This window comes from Elaeis guineensis, chromosome 10, assembly GCF_000442705.2.
Source record: "Elaeis guineensis isolate ETL-2024a chromosome 10, EG11, whole genome shotgun sequence".
Classification (NCBI taxonomy): Eukaryota; Viridiplantae; Streptophyta; class Magnoliopsida; order Arecales; family Arecaceae; genus Elaeis; species Elaeis guineensis.
Window position 1 is genome coordinate 30,626,088 of NC_026002.2, and position 16,341 is coordinate 30,642,428.

The 16,341-nt window shown below is 38.3% G+C and overlaps 1 protein-coding gene across 1 annotated transcript; it reads left to right on the forward strand.

Annotated features, from left to right (window-relative positions):
- Positions 1-5,547: 5,547 nt before the first annotated feature.
- LOC105052647 (peroxidase 3) lies at positions 5,548-7,470 on the forward strand. The gene is made up of 4 exons (XM_010933530.4): positions 5,548-6,106; positions 6,195-6,386; positions 6,505-6,667; positions 6,894-7,470. Exons 1-4 carry the CDS (start codon positions 5,900-5,902, stop codon positions 7,304-7,306), a joined length of 975 nt encoding a protein of 324 aa, XP_010931832.1. The 5' UTR covers positions 5,548-5,899; the 3' UTR covers positions 7,307-7,470.
- The last annotated feature ends 8,871 nt before the right edge of the window (positions 7,471-16,341 follow it).

Genomic DNA, 16,341 nt, shown 5'->3' on the forward strand with positions numbered 1-16,341 from the left:
TGCAGGATATAATTTTTCTTTCTCAAATCAATAAATAATGGGACCGTACAAGATTTCCTTCCCTTGTGTTTGTCCAAAGTTAGGTTCCATAATTAATAATGCAAACTTGGACTGGAATCCAATGGCCTTTGGATCTCATTCTGAGCCTCATGATTGGCATTATTCTTATTCCCTCGTCGACCTTCTCTCTAGCTTAACTTTTCTTGTAATCAATTCATAGTGCCCGAGGGATTACAAAATTCCAGCATCTCCTAAGGTTGGCGTGACATGAACTGGTGGACCAGGCTTCGCCTCTCGGTCATATCGGCAGCAACGTCTATGAACAAATCAAAGGAGGGGGGGGGGGAGGGAAGAAAAGGATGGAATCACCGCATGAGGGAGCAATGACGTGACCGATTTTAGCACACCACTTTTTTTCTACTGCTTTGTCGACATCCGTGACCCACTCCACGTTGTTTTAGAATTTTGGCCAAACCTTTTTTTGTCTACTTTTTGAGTTTTCTGTTAAACTTTCGCTTTCATCCGCTTTATATATTCCAAGAGAGGTTTCTTTTTTCCACCTTCTTTTATTTGGCCTTTTTTTTTTTTTTTTCTTTACTATGTTGGGATCAATATTCTAGATGAGGACTAGATTTTCGTACCTCTGAAGTTGTAACGTTCTTTAGATCTTAGATTATATAATATGAAGTTTCCAGCTGCATAACAATATTCGAGAATCTTCTCTTAAAATTTATAATAAAAAAATAACAATTGAGAAGCATTTTGCGTAAAATAGCAATAGATTTTTCTTAAACAACTTGCACTCGGGTCCTCCACAGGAAGTTGTGGGGTATTGATCCGTTGATACGTCTTTCAATGCAATTGTCATATTTATTGATGCTCTTTTTCATGATGATAAAACTCAATTGCATCTACCAGATCTCAATGTACCTTTTAAAAATAAAATTTATTGAACAAATTATATAAATAAAAGAAATAAAATTGAACCATAAGAGGGATCATGGCTACAGTGCATTTGGATGTGCAACTATCTGATAATGTTATATCATTTTATATATTTTCTGAAGATTGTGAGCCATCTTTTTCAATAATAAATGTTTAGCTGTACGATAAAGTATAACCAAATTCCTCCTATCAAAAATTTGAATCTGTCTACTTTACATGGAATGTTCAAAAATCTATATTTGCACTCTTTATTATTTTATAATATTTAATTAATTTAAATATTATCTTTCAAAAAACCAAAGCTGTCTTTAAAGATATGTCGGTCAATGTTATTTAAAATTTTGAATCCAACAGGAAGACAAAAACATAATTTGGATACTAAAACATCCTAAAATGGTCAAATTAAGAATATAAATCAAAATATATACTCTTATATTTTTAATAAATAACTATAAATATAAAAAAATATTATCTTTCACTACTTTATTTTTTAGATAAGGTGTAAGAGGAGAAAGGGAATGCTCATACTAGCCGTTAGAGAGAGATGCTCCAAGAATGCACTAAATAAATCCCCCACCTTGCATGAAAAAGTAAGTCATTAGATATGGATTTGAAAGGACCCAGGCACCAACCTCACTCGAGTAGTACAAGTTTGGGGGAAAATTTGGCTTTTGCCAATTGCTTTGTAGTACTAGTCCTATTATTTTTTCTGATAGATCTCGTAGGTTAAATTTGATCGTTGAGCAGCCACCAGTCCCTTTCTTTAGACTATAAACTGGATTTGAACCCTTCTCTCCTATCTTGGGATAAATTCATGAATTGATGATCTTCTCTAACGGTCGGCTATGCTCTACTCTTAATTGTAAAGTGATAGTGATTTCTCAATTTTAAAATTTAAAAGATAGTGATTTGTTTGTATAGAAAAAATTGAATTTTAAATGTTGATCGGATGTTGAGAAAATTTGAAATTTGCATTTCCATACTGAGAGGTTGTTGGAGGCTCCTCCTACTTTTCTATACCTTTTCTCCTGTACTCGTTTTTTTCTTTATAAGTGTGGATGGATTTTGCTTCTCTTTTCATCAAAAAAAACAAAATTAAATTAAATTAAAATCTTCACATCCTCCACCTAAATCTTCGCACATAATTTGCATCAACCGAAAGAAATGTTAGAATCCCAAGCCAACTCGAGCTACATTTGGGCTCTCTCTCTCTCTCTCTCTCTCTCTCTCTCTCTCTCTCTATCTGCGTGTGTGTGTGATTGACACTCGTTTGCCGAAATCTTAAATTAAGGGTCGAAAGAATAAGAGAAAAGTAAAGCCTCGTAATGGCTGCAGAACACCTCTCTTTGTCCTATCATGGCCCCTGTGTTTTCTCTTATCTTTCCTTATCTTGAGGTCTTTCTTTTTGTTAAGTTAGCAAGTCTTTGGTGTGTTGTACTTCTTTCTAGTTTATTGTCTCAATGAAATTTATAGCCGAACTTTCATCAAAAAATTAGAAAGGAAGTTATAGCTGAACCACCTTTACGTTAAGAAAAGGAAGGGCAAAAAAAAAGAGAAAGATGTTACCAAAAAAAAAAAAAGAGAGAGAGAGAGAGAGAGAAGGAAACTTAATTCTTGGTTCTAGCTTCATTGCAAGTACAAGTCGGTTAGCTTTTGCATTGCTTTCACGGTGAAAATGAAAAATCTGCTGTACATTAATATTATATATTTCATGTTTCTAATAGACAAAATAGCCTTAATTGTTAATTGATCGACCCATGTTGGCCATCCAAAATCTATTTTTAAGAAATCCTGTTCTAGTCTTTGTACCTAAACTCCATCTATATTTTACTGTATTCATGCAACAACTCGGAACCTTCCTTAAAAGAACTTGTCGGAATGTGTTATGTAGATTTCTTGGATTGTATAAGTATCTAATATCTATCTATTATATAGCTGACGTGAGACTAATAGAAAATTGTTAGGTAGACTAGATCTAGCATGGATTTAAAATGAAATGAATCTATCTAATAATTTTACCCTTGAATGAAATAAATTCATGTAAGATTATTTCACGCTAGGTCCACCATAGATCTGATCTATCTAATAATTTCTCATGAAATCAAATACATATTTGCATTGATCCTCACGATTCAGTATATGAGACTAGTACAAATACTTGGTCGAAATATCAAACTCCGGTACCAACACATTTGAAAGTGAGAACTAAGGTTGCTACTGTTGCATAGAGAGGCCCACCACTTTGTGATCCTTCTAACAATTGAACTTGGAGGCTGTATGGTTACATAAATTAACATTTTCCTTTTCCTTTTCTCCTAAGTGATAACAACCATAATGTATACAGTTATACTAATGGCTTGGTCACCGTCCAAAAGTTGCACATGGATAGTGTTGACCTAAATCTCCTAAGTGAAATTAAAATAGTTGAAAAGATGCCAAAATGTTCCTTATTTTCCTTCCTACTTTTGTTTTATTCCACCAAAGATTGCAATTAAGACATGGTTGCCCTTAAACTGCTGTCCTCCTGAATCCGTGGACCAAATGTAGGTCCATATGGAAGCATTTACGGCAAGAAAACAGGATGTGTTGCACTATTAGATGAAAGTGAGCTCTAAGAAGCAAAATGAAGAATAAAGAAATAATGACCAACTAATGGAGCTCTAAACATCTGCGGAATCCGACATAAATTTTGCTTCCATGAGAAAGTTTTGATCAACTTCACTGGTCTAGTTTGTTTGCCGGCATCTTGTGCTTGGATACTCCACTCCTTGTCCCATTCCATGTCACACTTGATGTTGGCCTTGGGTTAAGCTAGGTAGTCATAATATCAAATATCAATTCAGTACCTAGGTCTATTGAATTTTTTGGGAATTGGATCAGTTAATGAAGATAGAAGAAAAAGGAATCATATGAAGGACAAAAGAAAGGGGCTTAAAAATTGAAATAAAGTGTCACCTAATCTTATCTGGCTTTGTTCTGTTTTCCTGGGAACCAGACTGGACCGAACAATTCGATTATAAAAATATAGATAATGATGCCAAGGTAACTAGGTCATTTAACTATAGCTTAGAATAGAGTATCTCTTAGTGATCAGTGAGCGTGACATGGTTAAATAGTTTTTTCAATAAAGTAACGAAATTTTATAGTTAATATTACAATCTTCCTTTTTTTGTTTACTGGAATTCATAGTAGAGTTCAAGGAATGTGCATAAAATATCCTCTTTCTTGTGCTGGCCAGCTCACATGTTCCATGTCTTGCAAGCAATTGTGAGTATTTAATTAAATATCATAACTATGACTATCCAGTCTTGTTCCAACTATTTGGAGCCGGTTTTATGGACCGTCATTCGCCAAAGATTTCCATTTAGGACTTTCTCTGGTATTATGTCAAGTTTATTCATATCCTTACAACCTCTATTTACGTCACTTAAAAGTTTTTTCAATATTTTCTTGCAATCTTTAACGCAAACTGAAGTACCTCTTTTTATTGGAACCTTGTAAGATTTCGTTTTACATATCCATCAGTATATTTTTAATACAGATTTGACTAATAATAATAAAAAAAAATTAAGGTGATATGTAGAGACACATTTGTAATAACACAAAAGTATGAAGTTTGCTTCCATGCGGATTGCCCCGTAGATTTGTAGGTAGCAGAGTAGTGCAGTTAATTTAAGAAACATAGTATTCATTGGTTATATATTTTCACAAGGTTCCCTAAATCCATGAAGTGTAAATTTCCATATTTTACCGTTAATCTTCCATTTTATCTACAAAATCTGGTGGAAATACCAAGGAATCAGCCATATTTATCAGACCAGACTAAAATGCTCCATGGGTTCAGATTCAACAATAACTGGTTAATTTATTTGTCTTACAATACATAAATCTAACATCTCTCTATATCTAGTTATTTTAGTATTTATTCTTAAATTTCAATCATTTGTGTTCTAGACTTCTGTCCTCAAATATGGAAACATGGCATACTGAAATTTATATTCCGCAACCTTTGGTCAATATGAAATAAGATGGAAATGACAATGAGGAAGAGCAAAAATTGATTTTTGAGGGAAAGAATGAAAAATTATTGAAGTAATTTATATGGTCATCATTAGAGGCCACGTAAACTCAACCAATTCAATCACTCACCCATTCACAGCATGTGACAAATTTATGAACCAAATCATATAACAAAACAACATCATTAAGATTTGGTAAGCTTCTTTTTAATCTTTGAGTTGCCAACAAGCAAGAGCCTTTAGTTTTATACATTTATCTCTTTCTTCGCAAGCGATGCCACCACACACTGAGTCATGCAATGACATGCACATGCACATAATTTAGTCAAATGAATACAAATGACGACAATGATAGGAGAGGAATCAGACATTTTGGGGACCATGCTTTTAGCTCTAGAATTATATATTCATGTGGTAAGGCTGTTCATCCATTATTGTGCGGTAGGACTTGTGGAAAAATCAACAACAAGAGCAAATTAGCTGTGTTCCAAAATCCAAAGGTACCATTCTTGGTTGTGTGAAGGAAGGGTGAGTGCCTCATGAGAATAAAGGCTGAAAGCCAGCATATGCCCTAAAGAGAAGCGCCATTCGTTTTCCAAAGGGGAGTTGGTGAAATTGTGGTAAAATTTGACGTCTTTTTATAGGAGGAGACCTACCTAACCCCAAGCCTATTCCTTTAACTCAAATCTTCTCTACCTTGTCCTGGGCATAACCAAATCCCACTATTAACCTCTCTGTAAATATAACAAATATAAAAGAGAGAAAGGCAGCACATGGCTGTCCATTCTGGTGAAGAAGCTTCAAAATATTAGTGGGCAGGGGAGTTAGAGAAGGGCTATAAATCTGCCTCCATGTCTTAAGAGTTTAGTGCATTGAATGCTTTGAAATCCAAAGTTTGTGCAGAAGGCTTGTGGCCTATATTTTCGTTAGCAAAGATGAGGATGAGCTTTATGGGTTTTATTGTTTGGTTACTCTTAGGTCTATTTTGCTGTGTGAAAGCTGATCTGCAATTAGGCTTCTACGACAAAAGCTGTCCCAAGGCGGAGAAGATCATCTCGGACTTTGTTAAGAAGCACATCCCAAACGCACCAACTTTGGCATCACCTCTCCTTAGAATGCATTTCCATGACTGCTTTGTGAGGGTATGTATCATATTCCTTCCATTATATATACCATATTGCCTTCTTTTTTCTAATACCAAACAATGAATTATGTTTATTATACTTTCAGGGTTGTGATGGCTCTGTTCTCATTAATTCCACTAGCAACAACCAAGCTGAGAAAGCGGCAACTCCGAACTTGACCCTTCGTGGGTTCGGTTTCATCGACAGTGTGAAGAGCTTGGTAGAGAAGGAGTGCCCAGGTGTTGTTTCATGTGCAGATATTGTTGCATTAGTTGCAAGGGATGCAGTGGGAGTCATAGTAAGAAGCCCATATATACTCAAGAATTACTAGTTTTGGACTCAAATTTGATCTTTTTTCTTTTTTTTTTTTTCCGTTTTTGGTGCATGACTTAATTCTTCTTTTTCTCTTGCAATAGGGAGGACCCTATTGGAGAGTTCCAACAGGGCGCAGGGATGGGTTGATCTCCAACTCCACAGAAGCTTTGAACAACATTCCAGCCCCTACATTTAATTTTAGTGCGCTTCAAACATCCTTTGCTAACAAAGGGCTCAATGTGACAGATCTAATTTGGTTATCTGGTAAACTAATACACAAAAAGCAAATACTACTTTGCCTATATATGTATTCTTGAGTTTTTACTGAAGCAAAACAACCAAACATTAATGCATGTTTTCTGTAGCATATCGAACTGAAGCATAGGATCTTAAGGAGGTTTGACAACTTTGATATTCTTAATGAGGGATTATATAAAATTTTCTCATTGTTAAAAGAGAAAGCTGACTAACATTTGTTCTATTGTATCAGGAGCTCACACAATTGGTATTGGCCATTGCTCATCCTTTAGCAGTCGTCTCTACAACTTCACAGGAAAAGGTGGTCAGGATCCTTCTCTGGACAGATTCTATGCTGCAAATTTGAAGAAGGCGTGCAAGTCCCTGAACGACAATGTAACTTTTGTCGAAATGGATCCAGGAAGTTTTAGAACATTTGATCTTGGGTACTATAAGAATGTACTCAAGAGAAGAGGTCTCTTTCAATCTGATGCAGCTCTGATAACCAATGCTCCCACCAAGTCTTCCATTATGAACCTTGTTAATAGCCCTCCTGAAGTTTTCTTCCAAGAATTCGCTTTGTCCATGGAGAAGATGGGCAGGATTGAGGTTAAGGCGGGAACAACTGGGGAGATCAGGAAGAATTGTGCTGTTGTGAATAGTTAGAATAAAATATATCAGGGCAGGTTCCATTTAATTGTGTTCTTTGATATGTTATGTTTTGTATGTGAGAATAAAAATGTTGAATGGTGTGTTGTTATAGTTCTGCTCTCTAAAGATAGTTTCTTTTCTTTTTTTTTTTCTTTCAATAAAGAATCACCTTTAGTAAATTGGGTTGTAGAAAGGAATAATAAGCATTGGAACGCAAAGGAGTTTTTTTGTTTGTGAAGCACAAATTAGCTGCAGTTTAATTTGAATAGTTTCATCAGTTACATGTTTGCTTGGAAAAGTCTCAAAGTAGAATTCTATAAAATTCTATGGAATGAATGGCGTGTTTCGATCTATAACTGCGAGACAGCAAAAGTTGAATAGGAAATTAAGAGGATGGTCCAAAAGTATTGAGAAGCATCGTGGGTGAGTCACGGGTTAGCAATTAAATTGAGCTGTTGAGCTATTTTTTTATTGTTAAGAACATATTGTTCCTAATGACCATTGTGATACGGATGATGACAAGAGAGCTGTTGAGCTATGTTTTTTTATTGTTAAAAACAGATTTTTCCTAATGACCATTATGATGCTGATGATGACAAGATGTTATGGAGACAGATTATAACAAAGACAATGATCCGGTTGGGAGGTGTTATCAAGACATTGGTTCCTTTTTTTTCTCTTTTTTTTTCTACTTTTTCTTTTTTTTAATTTTTGTGATGATGGGTGGGACAAAACAGCCACCCAACTTATTAGAAGAAGCAGATAAAGAACAGAGGAATAAACGAAATGATTACGATAGAGCGAGAGGATACAAGTTACAAGTTGCAGCATTTCTGTTAGGATTTGATGTCTCGAGATTCAGTTCACATTGAGCCCACAGCAAGATTCGCAACAACGAACGGAGTCTAACGAGCCTAAGATCATCCAAACGGAATTTGAATGAAGGAGATATGCTCGATTGAAGATAGCACGAAATCTGAAGCGGTGAAAGCCGGCGGCAGACTGCCAGAGGCAGCGGTGGGGTGCGACCAAGCCGCGAGCGTGCGGATGTGCGGGCGCTTGCGGTGCGTGGCCCAGGCCCAGGTGCACGCGTGCAGAGTGCGGCCCAGGCCCACGTGGGCGCGCGCTGTGTGGCCCGCGCGAGGTGTTTCCCATGCGGTCCACGCATAGTGCATGGATCGGCGGTCCACAGCGACCTGCATGGACCGAGAGGGCATTTCCCCTCGGTTTCTCGCAGTCCATCGTAGACTGAGAGCTGTTTCCTATATGCCTTTTTTCGTAGACCAGGTTGCGATCGAACGGCTTGAGGCGCTGTCGGTCATGATCCGAGGATTCAGGGAGATATTTGGGCATTGTGAGGAGTCTGTACTCCTATTCTTTCATAGATTTAAAGCTTTAAAAGCCCTGTTCTGTGAATAGAGATATGTGTGCGCATGCAGTTTCGTTCGGTAGAGGATCCAGACCAACAGAGGGAAGGCACCGATAGGAGTAGGAGCAGGGGCTTCAGGCAGATTGTTGGACAGCGGACAGCGGTCACTTCAGGAGTTCCGGAAGGTCTTCTGAAAGAGAGAGCTTTTGTGAGGGAAAGCTTCTTGTGAGAGAGAGATTGGGTGTACGAAGATTGAGGATGTGATCTTCTCTTGTAATTTTTTCTCTTTTCTCATGGTGAAGCTTGCATGCCTCATGTAGGCAAGCTTTTTTTTAACTGATCCACGTATTTGATTGTTTTTATTTTATTTCTTTTCTCTTCCTGCTGCGACGTGCGGTATCAAAAAGATCTTGGGAGGTGGTGTCTTGGCCAGACATCCCCAACAAGTGGTATCAGAGCGAGGTGGTACAAGAATGCAGATTGCGGTGGTGGTAAGCAAGATTGAAGATGGAGAAGACAGGATCAATCAAGATGGAGATCAACAAGTTTGATGAAAAAAATAATTTCTCCTTATGACAGGCAAGGGTGAAGGACGTGCACATCCAACAAAGATTGATCGATGCTCTTTTTGTACGAGGAGAAACCGACCACCATGGAGATGCAAGATTGGAGGTGGCTGCAGATGCAGACGGTGAGTACCATCAGTATATACCTAACGGATGAGATAGTGATCCATATGCTTAATAAGACTTCCCGGATGATGCTGTGGTTAAAGCTTGAGGAGCTGTACATGGCGAAGTCTCTCACCAACACCCTTTTTCTTTGGAGGCAGTTCTACCAGCTGCGGATGATTGAGGGACAGAACGTGTAGGAGCATGTTAGCCACTTCCAAAAGATCCTCACCGACTTTCTCAGCATTGACGAGAAAGTTGAAGAGAAGACCAAGACGCTGGTCTTGCTAGCGTCACTTCTCCCTTTGTATGAGTCCTTGGTGACTATTCTTCTAGTGAAGAAAAGCACCATCAAGATGGATGAGATTACTGTGATGATTCTTCAGAACGAGATTTTTAGAAGGGAGAATCCAGCTTCGAGCTCAGGCGGTAGCTCAGCTTTGGTGATTTCTGGAGGAGTAGGAGGCCGTAGACGGAGCGACAGGAGATCATGACAAGGGCGGTCCAAGTCCAAGATGAGGGACTTGAGTAAGATCAGATATTATTGGTGTGATGAGTTGAAATATTTAGTCAGATATTGCTCTCAACTCAGAGATCGAAAGAGGGCTACTACAGCAACAGCCAATAGCGACTCAGAGGGTGATGCCCTAGAGATATCTGATAAGGTATCTGTTGGGAATTATATCCCAAAGTCAATCGTTAGTTTGTTGATGATTGAGCTTATTGATGTAATTATATATAAATTAATTAATAAAAATTTATTTGATAATTTTTTATCATAAGCTTGTATATCTTCTATATCGAACTTCTGTGTTATGATGAAAGTCCTTAGAACTATTTTAAATCGATAAAGGAGAATTTATCATTTAGTCCTTAAATGAGTTCACGACCAAATGATATGCTATTATTAGGACCATAGACATATCAAGTATAGGTCATTGTGTGGCATATAGACTGGTTGTCCTCTTAACCAAGGAGCATAGAGACGTTGATATGGCATGCAGGTGAATTGTAGTAGTATATTTCACTAAACGTAACCAACTCCGGAGCACTCTGCTGTCAAGAGTCACTCTGAAGGGATATGGGTATAAGTATCCCTCTGACTTAAGATCACCACGGTGACTTGCAAGCAACTCACTGTGCTTTGATACCGGACTACCTGAATTTTTAATTCAGAATCAGAAGGTTCTGGGTACAGTCAAGTATTTATGAAGTCGGTGCATGAATCAAGATAGAATTGACCACTCCAGAGGATTGGAGAGAATACTTTATGTTTCAATTTAGTAAGACTTTGACTAGGACAATCTTTGTGAGGGGTCACAGGATTTATTAGGTTGAGACATATAATGGATGTACTGTTGAGAGTTGATAGTTTAAACTCTAAGTCATCCTAGCATCAAGGGTCAAAGGGATGAATTATACGGTAACTAAATCCAAATAGATTCTTGAGTGTTGCTTTGCATACATTCAGCCTATCCGGACGTCGGATACCATTGCTAGATGGTTACTCTGATTGGTATAAAAATCTATTCCTTTGCTACCGGATTAGATTCGAACCTATAGGGTCACACACATTAGAAGTTCCTCTCCGATCACATGGCTAATCTGAAGAGTCTTAGTAGACGGAGATTTTGGTGAAGAGTCCCATTGGACGGAAACTCTGGTGAAGAGTTTCACTGGACTTGGATTCTATCATTAATGAAGAATTAATTAGTGATTAGATCACTAATTATTTCAATTTTATTGAGCATTAAAGTCTGGATCAAGTTTGATTGAATTGGATTCAATCAGGTCAGGTCTGATTAGGTTATGAGATGACCTAATCAATAAGGGAGAAATAATTCTGATTTGATCAGATCTATGGCTCAATTAATTTGTTAATTTGATCAGATTTAATTGAGATTATAGGAGTCTAATTAGATTAGATTCATCATATTTTATTTGGATCTAATTGGATTGATTTTAAAAGAAATTCAATTGGTTAAATCCTAGAGTCCCAAATGAATGAGACTCTCTCCCTTGTGCCACTCAAAAAGTCTCACACCTTTTCTCACTGCACAAAATCAATTTGTACGTAAAAAAATTAGAAGCTAACCCTTCTTTTGTCACCCATTAAGGATAGGATTTGGTTGGTTTTGAATTGAATTCAAAATTTTTTGACTTTCAATCTAAATCCCTATCCCTATCCTTCCACATGTTGGCTTCTTTTCAAAGCACCCATTGTGTGTAAGAAAAGGAAGAGTTCCTGATTGTTTTCCATGTCAAAATTTCTCTGGTAAGTCTCTCTTTAAGTCAGATAAGGGTGAAAAAAAGTTGGAGTCAAATTGAAATTCAAAATGATTTGAATTACAACAAACTCCAGCTCTTATCTTATCTAATCTGGTTTGTGCGACAATCATAAAAAAGCCACAATTTTGTGTGCCAACAAGAGAGAACTTTTCATCGTGAGATACCAGAGAGAAAGAGGGGCCAAAAACCTTCTTTGGGGTGTAAGGTTTGGGTGGGCTTCTATCTTCCTTGGAGTGAACAAAGGAGGAGACCGATCTCCTCTCGAGTGAGAGACCTAAAACTGTTCTAGGATTTTTGGGTGAGAAAAAAACTAAGGAGAAGAGAGTCTTCAACAGATTTTTCTCCATCATGCAGTATCCTTCTCTAATCCATCTTCGACATCGAAAAGATCCGAGGTGATCGAAAGAAGAGATCAAATTAGATCTGCCATCAGAAGCCGACAGCGCAAGCTAGCACTCTCACAGAGAGCTGATCAATCTGAGGGCTTCGTGTGGACCATCAGTAGAGGCCGAACGCTTGTGCAGCTACGAGCGACTCGAGAGGACTTCCAGATCTACATTTTCGATCATGAAGTTCTACTATACATGCTCAGGTATTGGGTTCGAAATCCTAGAAGTGGTAGATTAGATCTATTACTAAATACTATTTTTTTGATTCACATGCTTGTCATTTTAGATTCAAATTTTTATACATAAAAATTCATATCATAGATCTATTTGTAGGAGTTTTAAGATCAGATCTTATGCATGTATTTATAGATTAAATAGTTTAATCTAATATTTTTTCGCTAAAAATTTTTAAAATGCATGCATGAAACCCCTGCGCAATCTTTCAGTATCTACTTTTTTCCAGTAGTGGATTTTAGATTCTGCATGCACCTATCATGTATGTTGCAGAGAGGAGCAGTTTAACTCTTTGAAGAGCAGTGAGAGCACTGTTTATCTACCAGATGGATCGAGCTATGCGATCAGAGATATCAAGATGGTCAGCTGGAGGGCACATGATGGTACAGTGAGGAGATTGAGAGAGATTTGATACATACCCGATTTCAGGTAGAATCTCATCTCACTGAGTAGACTAGATTCGAGAGGCTACAAGACGATAGCTGATGGAAAATTTTTGAAGATGTTGTGCAGTGATAGGATTATTCTGGAGGAGAAGAAGAAGATGAGATGACATTACTACCTGACGGGGAGCCCAGTGCGAGGTGGAGCTTCAGGAGCTAAGAGAAGTCCAGAGCGAGGTGGAGCTTCAGGTAGAGGTGGATCAAGCATGAGATGCGAGACTCGAGAGGATAATAGACGATATCGCAAGGTGAGATTTTTAGTGCTGCAGGATAATACCCCGAGCAGATCTTAGATCAGGAGGAGCATAGCATACGACGGAGATGAGATCGAGCGACCTGACTCAGCTCCCATATTTGTCTATCCATAATCAGTAGGCAATTGCCTCAAGACATGAGGGTGAGGAGATCCAGAAGCTCTCAGAGTTAGAAGGAGATCGAATGTCGAATCGAGATGGAGATTGTTAAGATTTGATATTTCAAGATTTAGTCCACATTAAGCCACGGGGAGGTCCGCAACGACGAACGGAGTCCAACGAATCCAAGATCATCTTAAACAGAGTCCGAATGAAGGAGATATGTTCGATTGAAGATGGCACAAAATGCAGAGCAGCGGAGGCCGGCGGCGGGCCAATGGAGGCAGTGGTGGCGTGCGATCAGGCCGCGAGTGCACGAACACGCAGGCGCGTGTGGTGCATAGCCCAGGCCTGGGCGCATGCACACAGGTACGACCCAGGCCCATGCGGGCGCATGCTGCACGGCCCATGCGGGCGCATGCTGCACGGCCCGTGCGAGGTGTTTCCCACGTGGTCCACACAGCGCATGGACCGACGGTCCACGACAACCTACGTGGATCAAGAGGATATTTTTCCTCAATTTCTCGTGGTCCATCATGGATTGAGAGCCATTTCTTGTACGTTTTTTGCGGTCTACGCCTCTTTTCATGGACCAGGTCGCGATCGAATGGCCTGCGGTGCTGCCGGTCATGATCCGAGATTTCAGGAAGGTTTTTGGGTGCTGTGAAGAGTCTGTACTCTTATTCTTTCACGGATTTAAGGCTTTAAAAGCTCTGTTCCATAAACAGAGATGTGTGTGTGCATGCGGTTTCGTTCGGCAGAGGATCCAGACCAACAGAGGCAAGGCGCCAACAGGAGTACGAGCAGAGGCTTCAAGCAGACTGTTAGACAATGGACAGTAGTTGCTTCAGAGGTTCAGGAGGGTCTTCCTAGAGAGAGAGCTTTTGTAAGGAAGAGCTTCTTGTGAGAGAGAGATTGGGTGTACAAAAGTTGAGGGTGTGATCTCTTCTTATAATTTTTTTTTTTCTTTTCTCATAATGAAGCTTGCATGCCTCGTGGAGACGAGTTTTTTTTTGGTTGATCCACGTATTTGATTGTTTCTGTTTTATTTCTTCTCTCTTTTTTCTGCGATGTGTGGTATCGAAAAGATCTTGAAAGATGGGGTCCTAGCCAGACATCTCCAATAATTTTATAGGTACATATGTCCATCGTGAAGAGGAATAGAAGTCACAGGCTGTAGCATTTCATGCTATTTAGTCCTGCCTTTGAAGTATATGTTGTAGGAAGAAGATACATGTTGTGGGTTCTTGACATACTGATTCTAATCCAATTCCAAAACAATCCTCCTTATAGAAGGTTTTTTTGGTTTTGTGAACAGGACAAAACAATCCTGCTAAGTAATTGCTGGCCTGTTATTCTCTCATGTTTATAAGGTTACAAACTTATAATAGTTGACTAGGTTAAGGATGGATTGTCATGATACATTCATTAAATAAAAAAAATAAGTTCCTAATTATTGTTTACAAAAAAGGATCGTTTTAGGATTGCATTGGCAAATTAAAGGAGGCCTAATATATCAAAATCCCTATAATCTGAAGTACTTGTCACGAAAAACCTGATGTTCTCTTTGCATGCATATGCTAGCATATAGTGATGTAGTGATTAAGTTCAACCTATCAACTTTGCATGGGATATATCTTAATGATATTATTATAATGAAGCTGGCACAACATAATTTTGTACCTTAGAATCTGCGTATGTATGACTGTACAGTGTAAACGATGTTCGATCAATCGATCACTTACAGATAAGCATGTTTAGATTTGATAGCTTATAAATTTTATTCTTTATTGGATCGCCTTAGGTCCAAGATAGTTTATGTAGTTTCCATCACCTTGGCCCAAGCTATGCTCCAATTATATCGTTTAAAATCTTCTTCTTCTTCTTCCTCTTCTTCTTCTGAGAGAGAAGATCCATTTAGATGTAAATTATTCATATTCAGATTCTTGATAACGCATCACCTAGAGTTCAAACTCAAAACCTCCTTCAAGAAGAGTGTGACAACTGTGGCATCAGACTTAACCATCATTGATAACTTAAGAAAACTAATAGACGAGAAACTAAAGATGGATATGAGGAAGATAATTAAGAAATTAAGCATAATTTTTTTGAAACATACTCTCATATGCTATTATAACATTTTTTAACTAATAAAGTTTTGCTTTAACATTTTTTAACCAATAAAGTTTTACTTAAAATATTTCAATAGTTTTGGTTTAAAATTGACATAAAGAGTGTTGAAATCAGTTGGTTCTTCTTGTTCCAACAAGAGTTGACGAGGAATGCACTTGATCAAGCCTTTTCATTGCTCGTGATTCGAAAAAAGTTGATATTATTTGATTGATGGGCTTTTCAATTATTTCAACGTTGGAACACGACTTTCAAAGGAAGCTTGATATATAGCTATTATCTCCGATTGTTTCAAAGCTAATCCACCACCTTAACAATGACATTGTATTTTCAGCTCTATCAAAGGCTTATAGGGGTCAGACAACTCTAGTAAAACCATATTTAACATAAACTTACTCAACAAAAATTAAAAAAATAAAAAATCAACACAATATCTAGGATTGCAACTTGAATGTATCAAATCAAGCTAAAGGCCAATCTAACCCTAAATATGGCTACCCAAATCTGAAGCTACAATGCAGTTTTTTAACCCAAAACAAATTGAGTTACACATAACTGGGAGGTTTGGTTGAACTTATTTGGGCTTGGATCAGGTGATCTAAATAGCCAATTATAAATTGGGTCGGCATTACAAACATTAAGAGAAATTTTTAGTGCACTGCGGGCGGTGCAGAATGCACACACTGCCCGCGGTGATTTGCTTATGCACAGAGCTGAAGAGCGGCGTGCGAAAAGAAAAAAAAAATTTTTTTTTTCCAACTCTATACATGAGTCAATCATCATGGATGGTGCATGCGGTTCTGCACCGTATGCAGTGTACAAAAAATTTCACCAAACATTAATGTAGAATTAAAAAGGTTTAGGAGGAGGAGGGCTGGAAATGGGCTCAGACCAACCCAAGACCCGTCGATATGGGCCGGGCCCGAGCAAGGACTGTGCAGTCAATCTCCGCCTAAATGTTCATGGAGTCAATACTTGGCTCACGCACGGCAGCATGGCCCAGTTCTCCCTGCAAAGACCAACAACGAGCCATCTACAATCGTCCATCCGATGCAAATCCAAGGGCCACAATCTTTCAGCTGGCTCTAAACTTTAACCGGGTTCCTGGTGGAAACCCTAACCCCTGCCGCCTATAAATCTCCATCGACTGATGGGTCTGATAATGTCATCTC

Excerpts from the sequence above, each read along its gene's own strand:
- LOC105052647 (XM_010933530.4), top strand. The coding sequence starts at position 5,900 with ATGAGGATGAGCTTTATGGGTTTTATTGTTTGGTTACTCTTAGGTCTA. Across the intron at positions 6,107-6,194 it reads TCCATGACTGCTTTGTGAGG|GGTTGTGATGGCTCTGTTCT; the intron begins GTATGTATCATA and ends TTATACTTTCAG. Across the intron at positions 6,668-6,893 it reads AGATCTAATTTGGTTATCTG|GAGCTCACACAATTGGTATT; the intron begins GTAAACTAATAC and ends CTATTGTATCAG.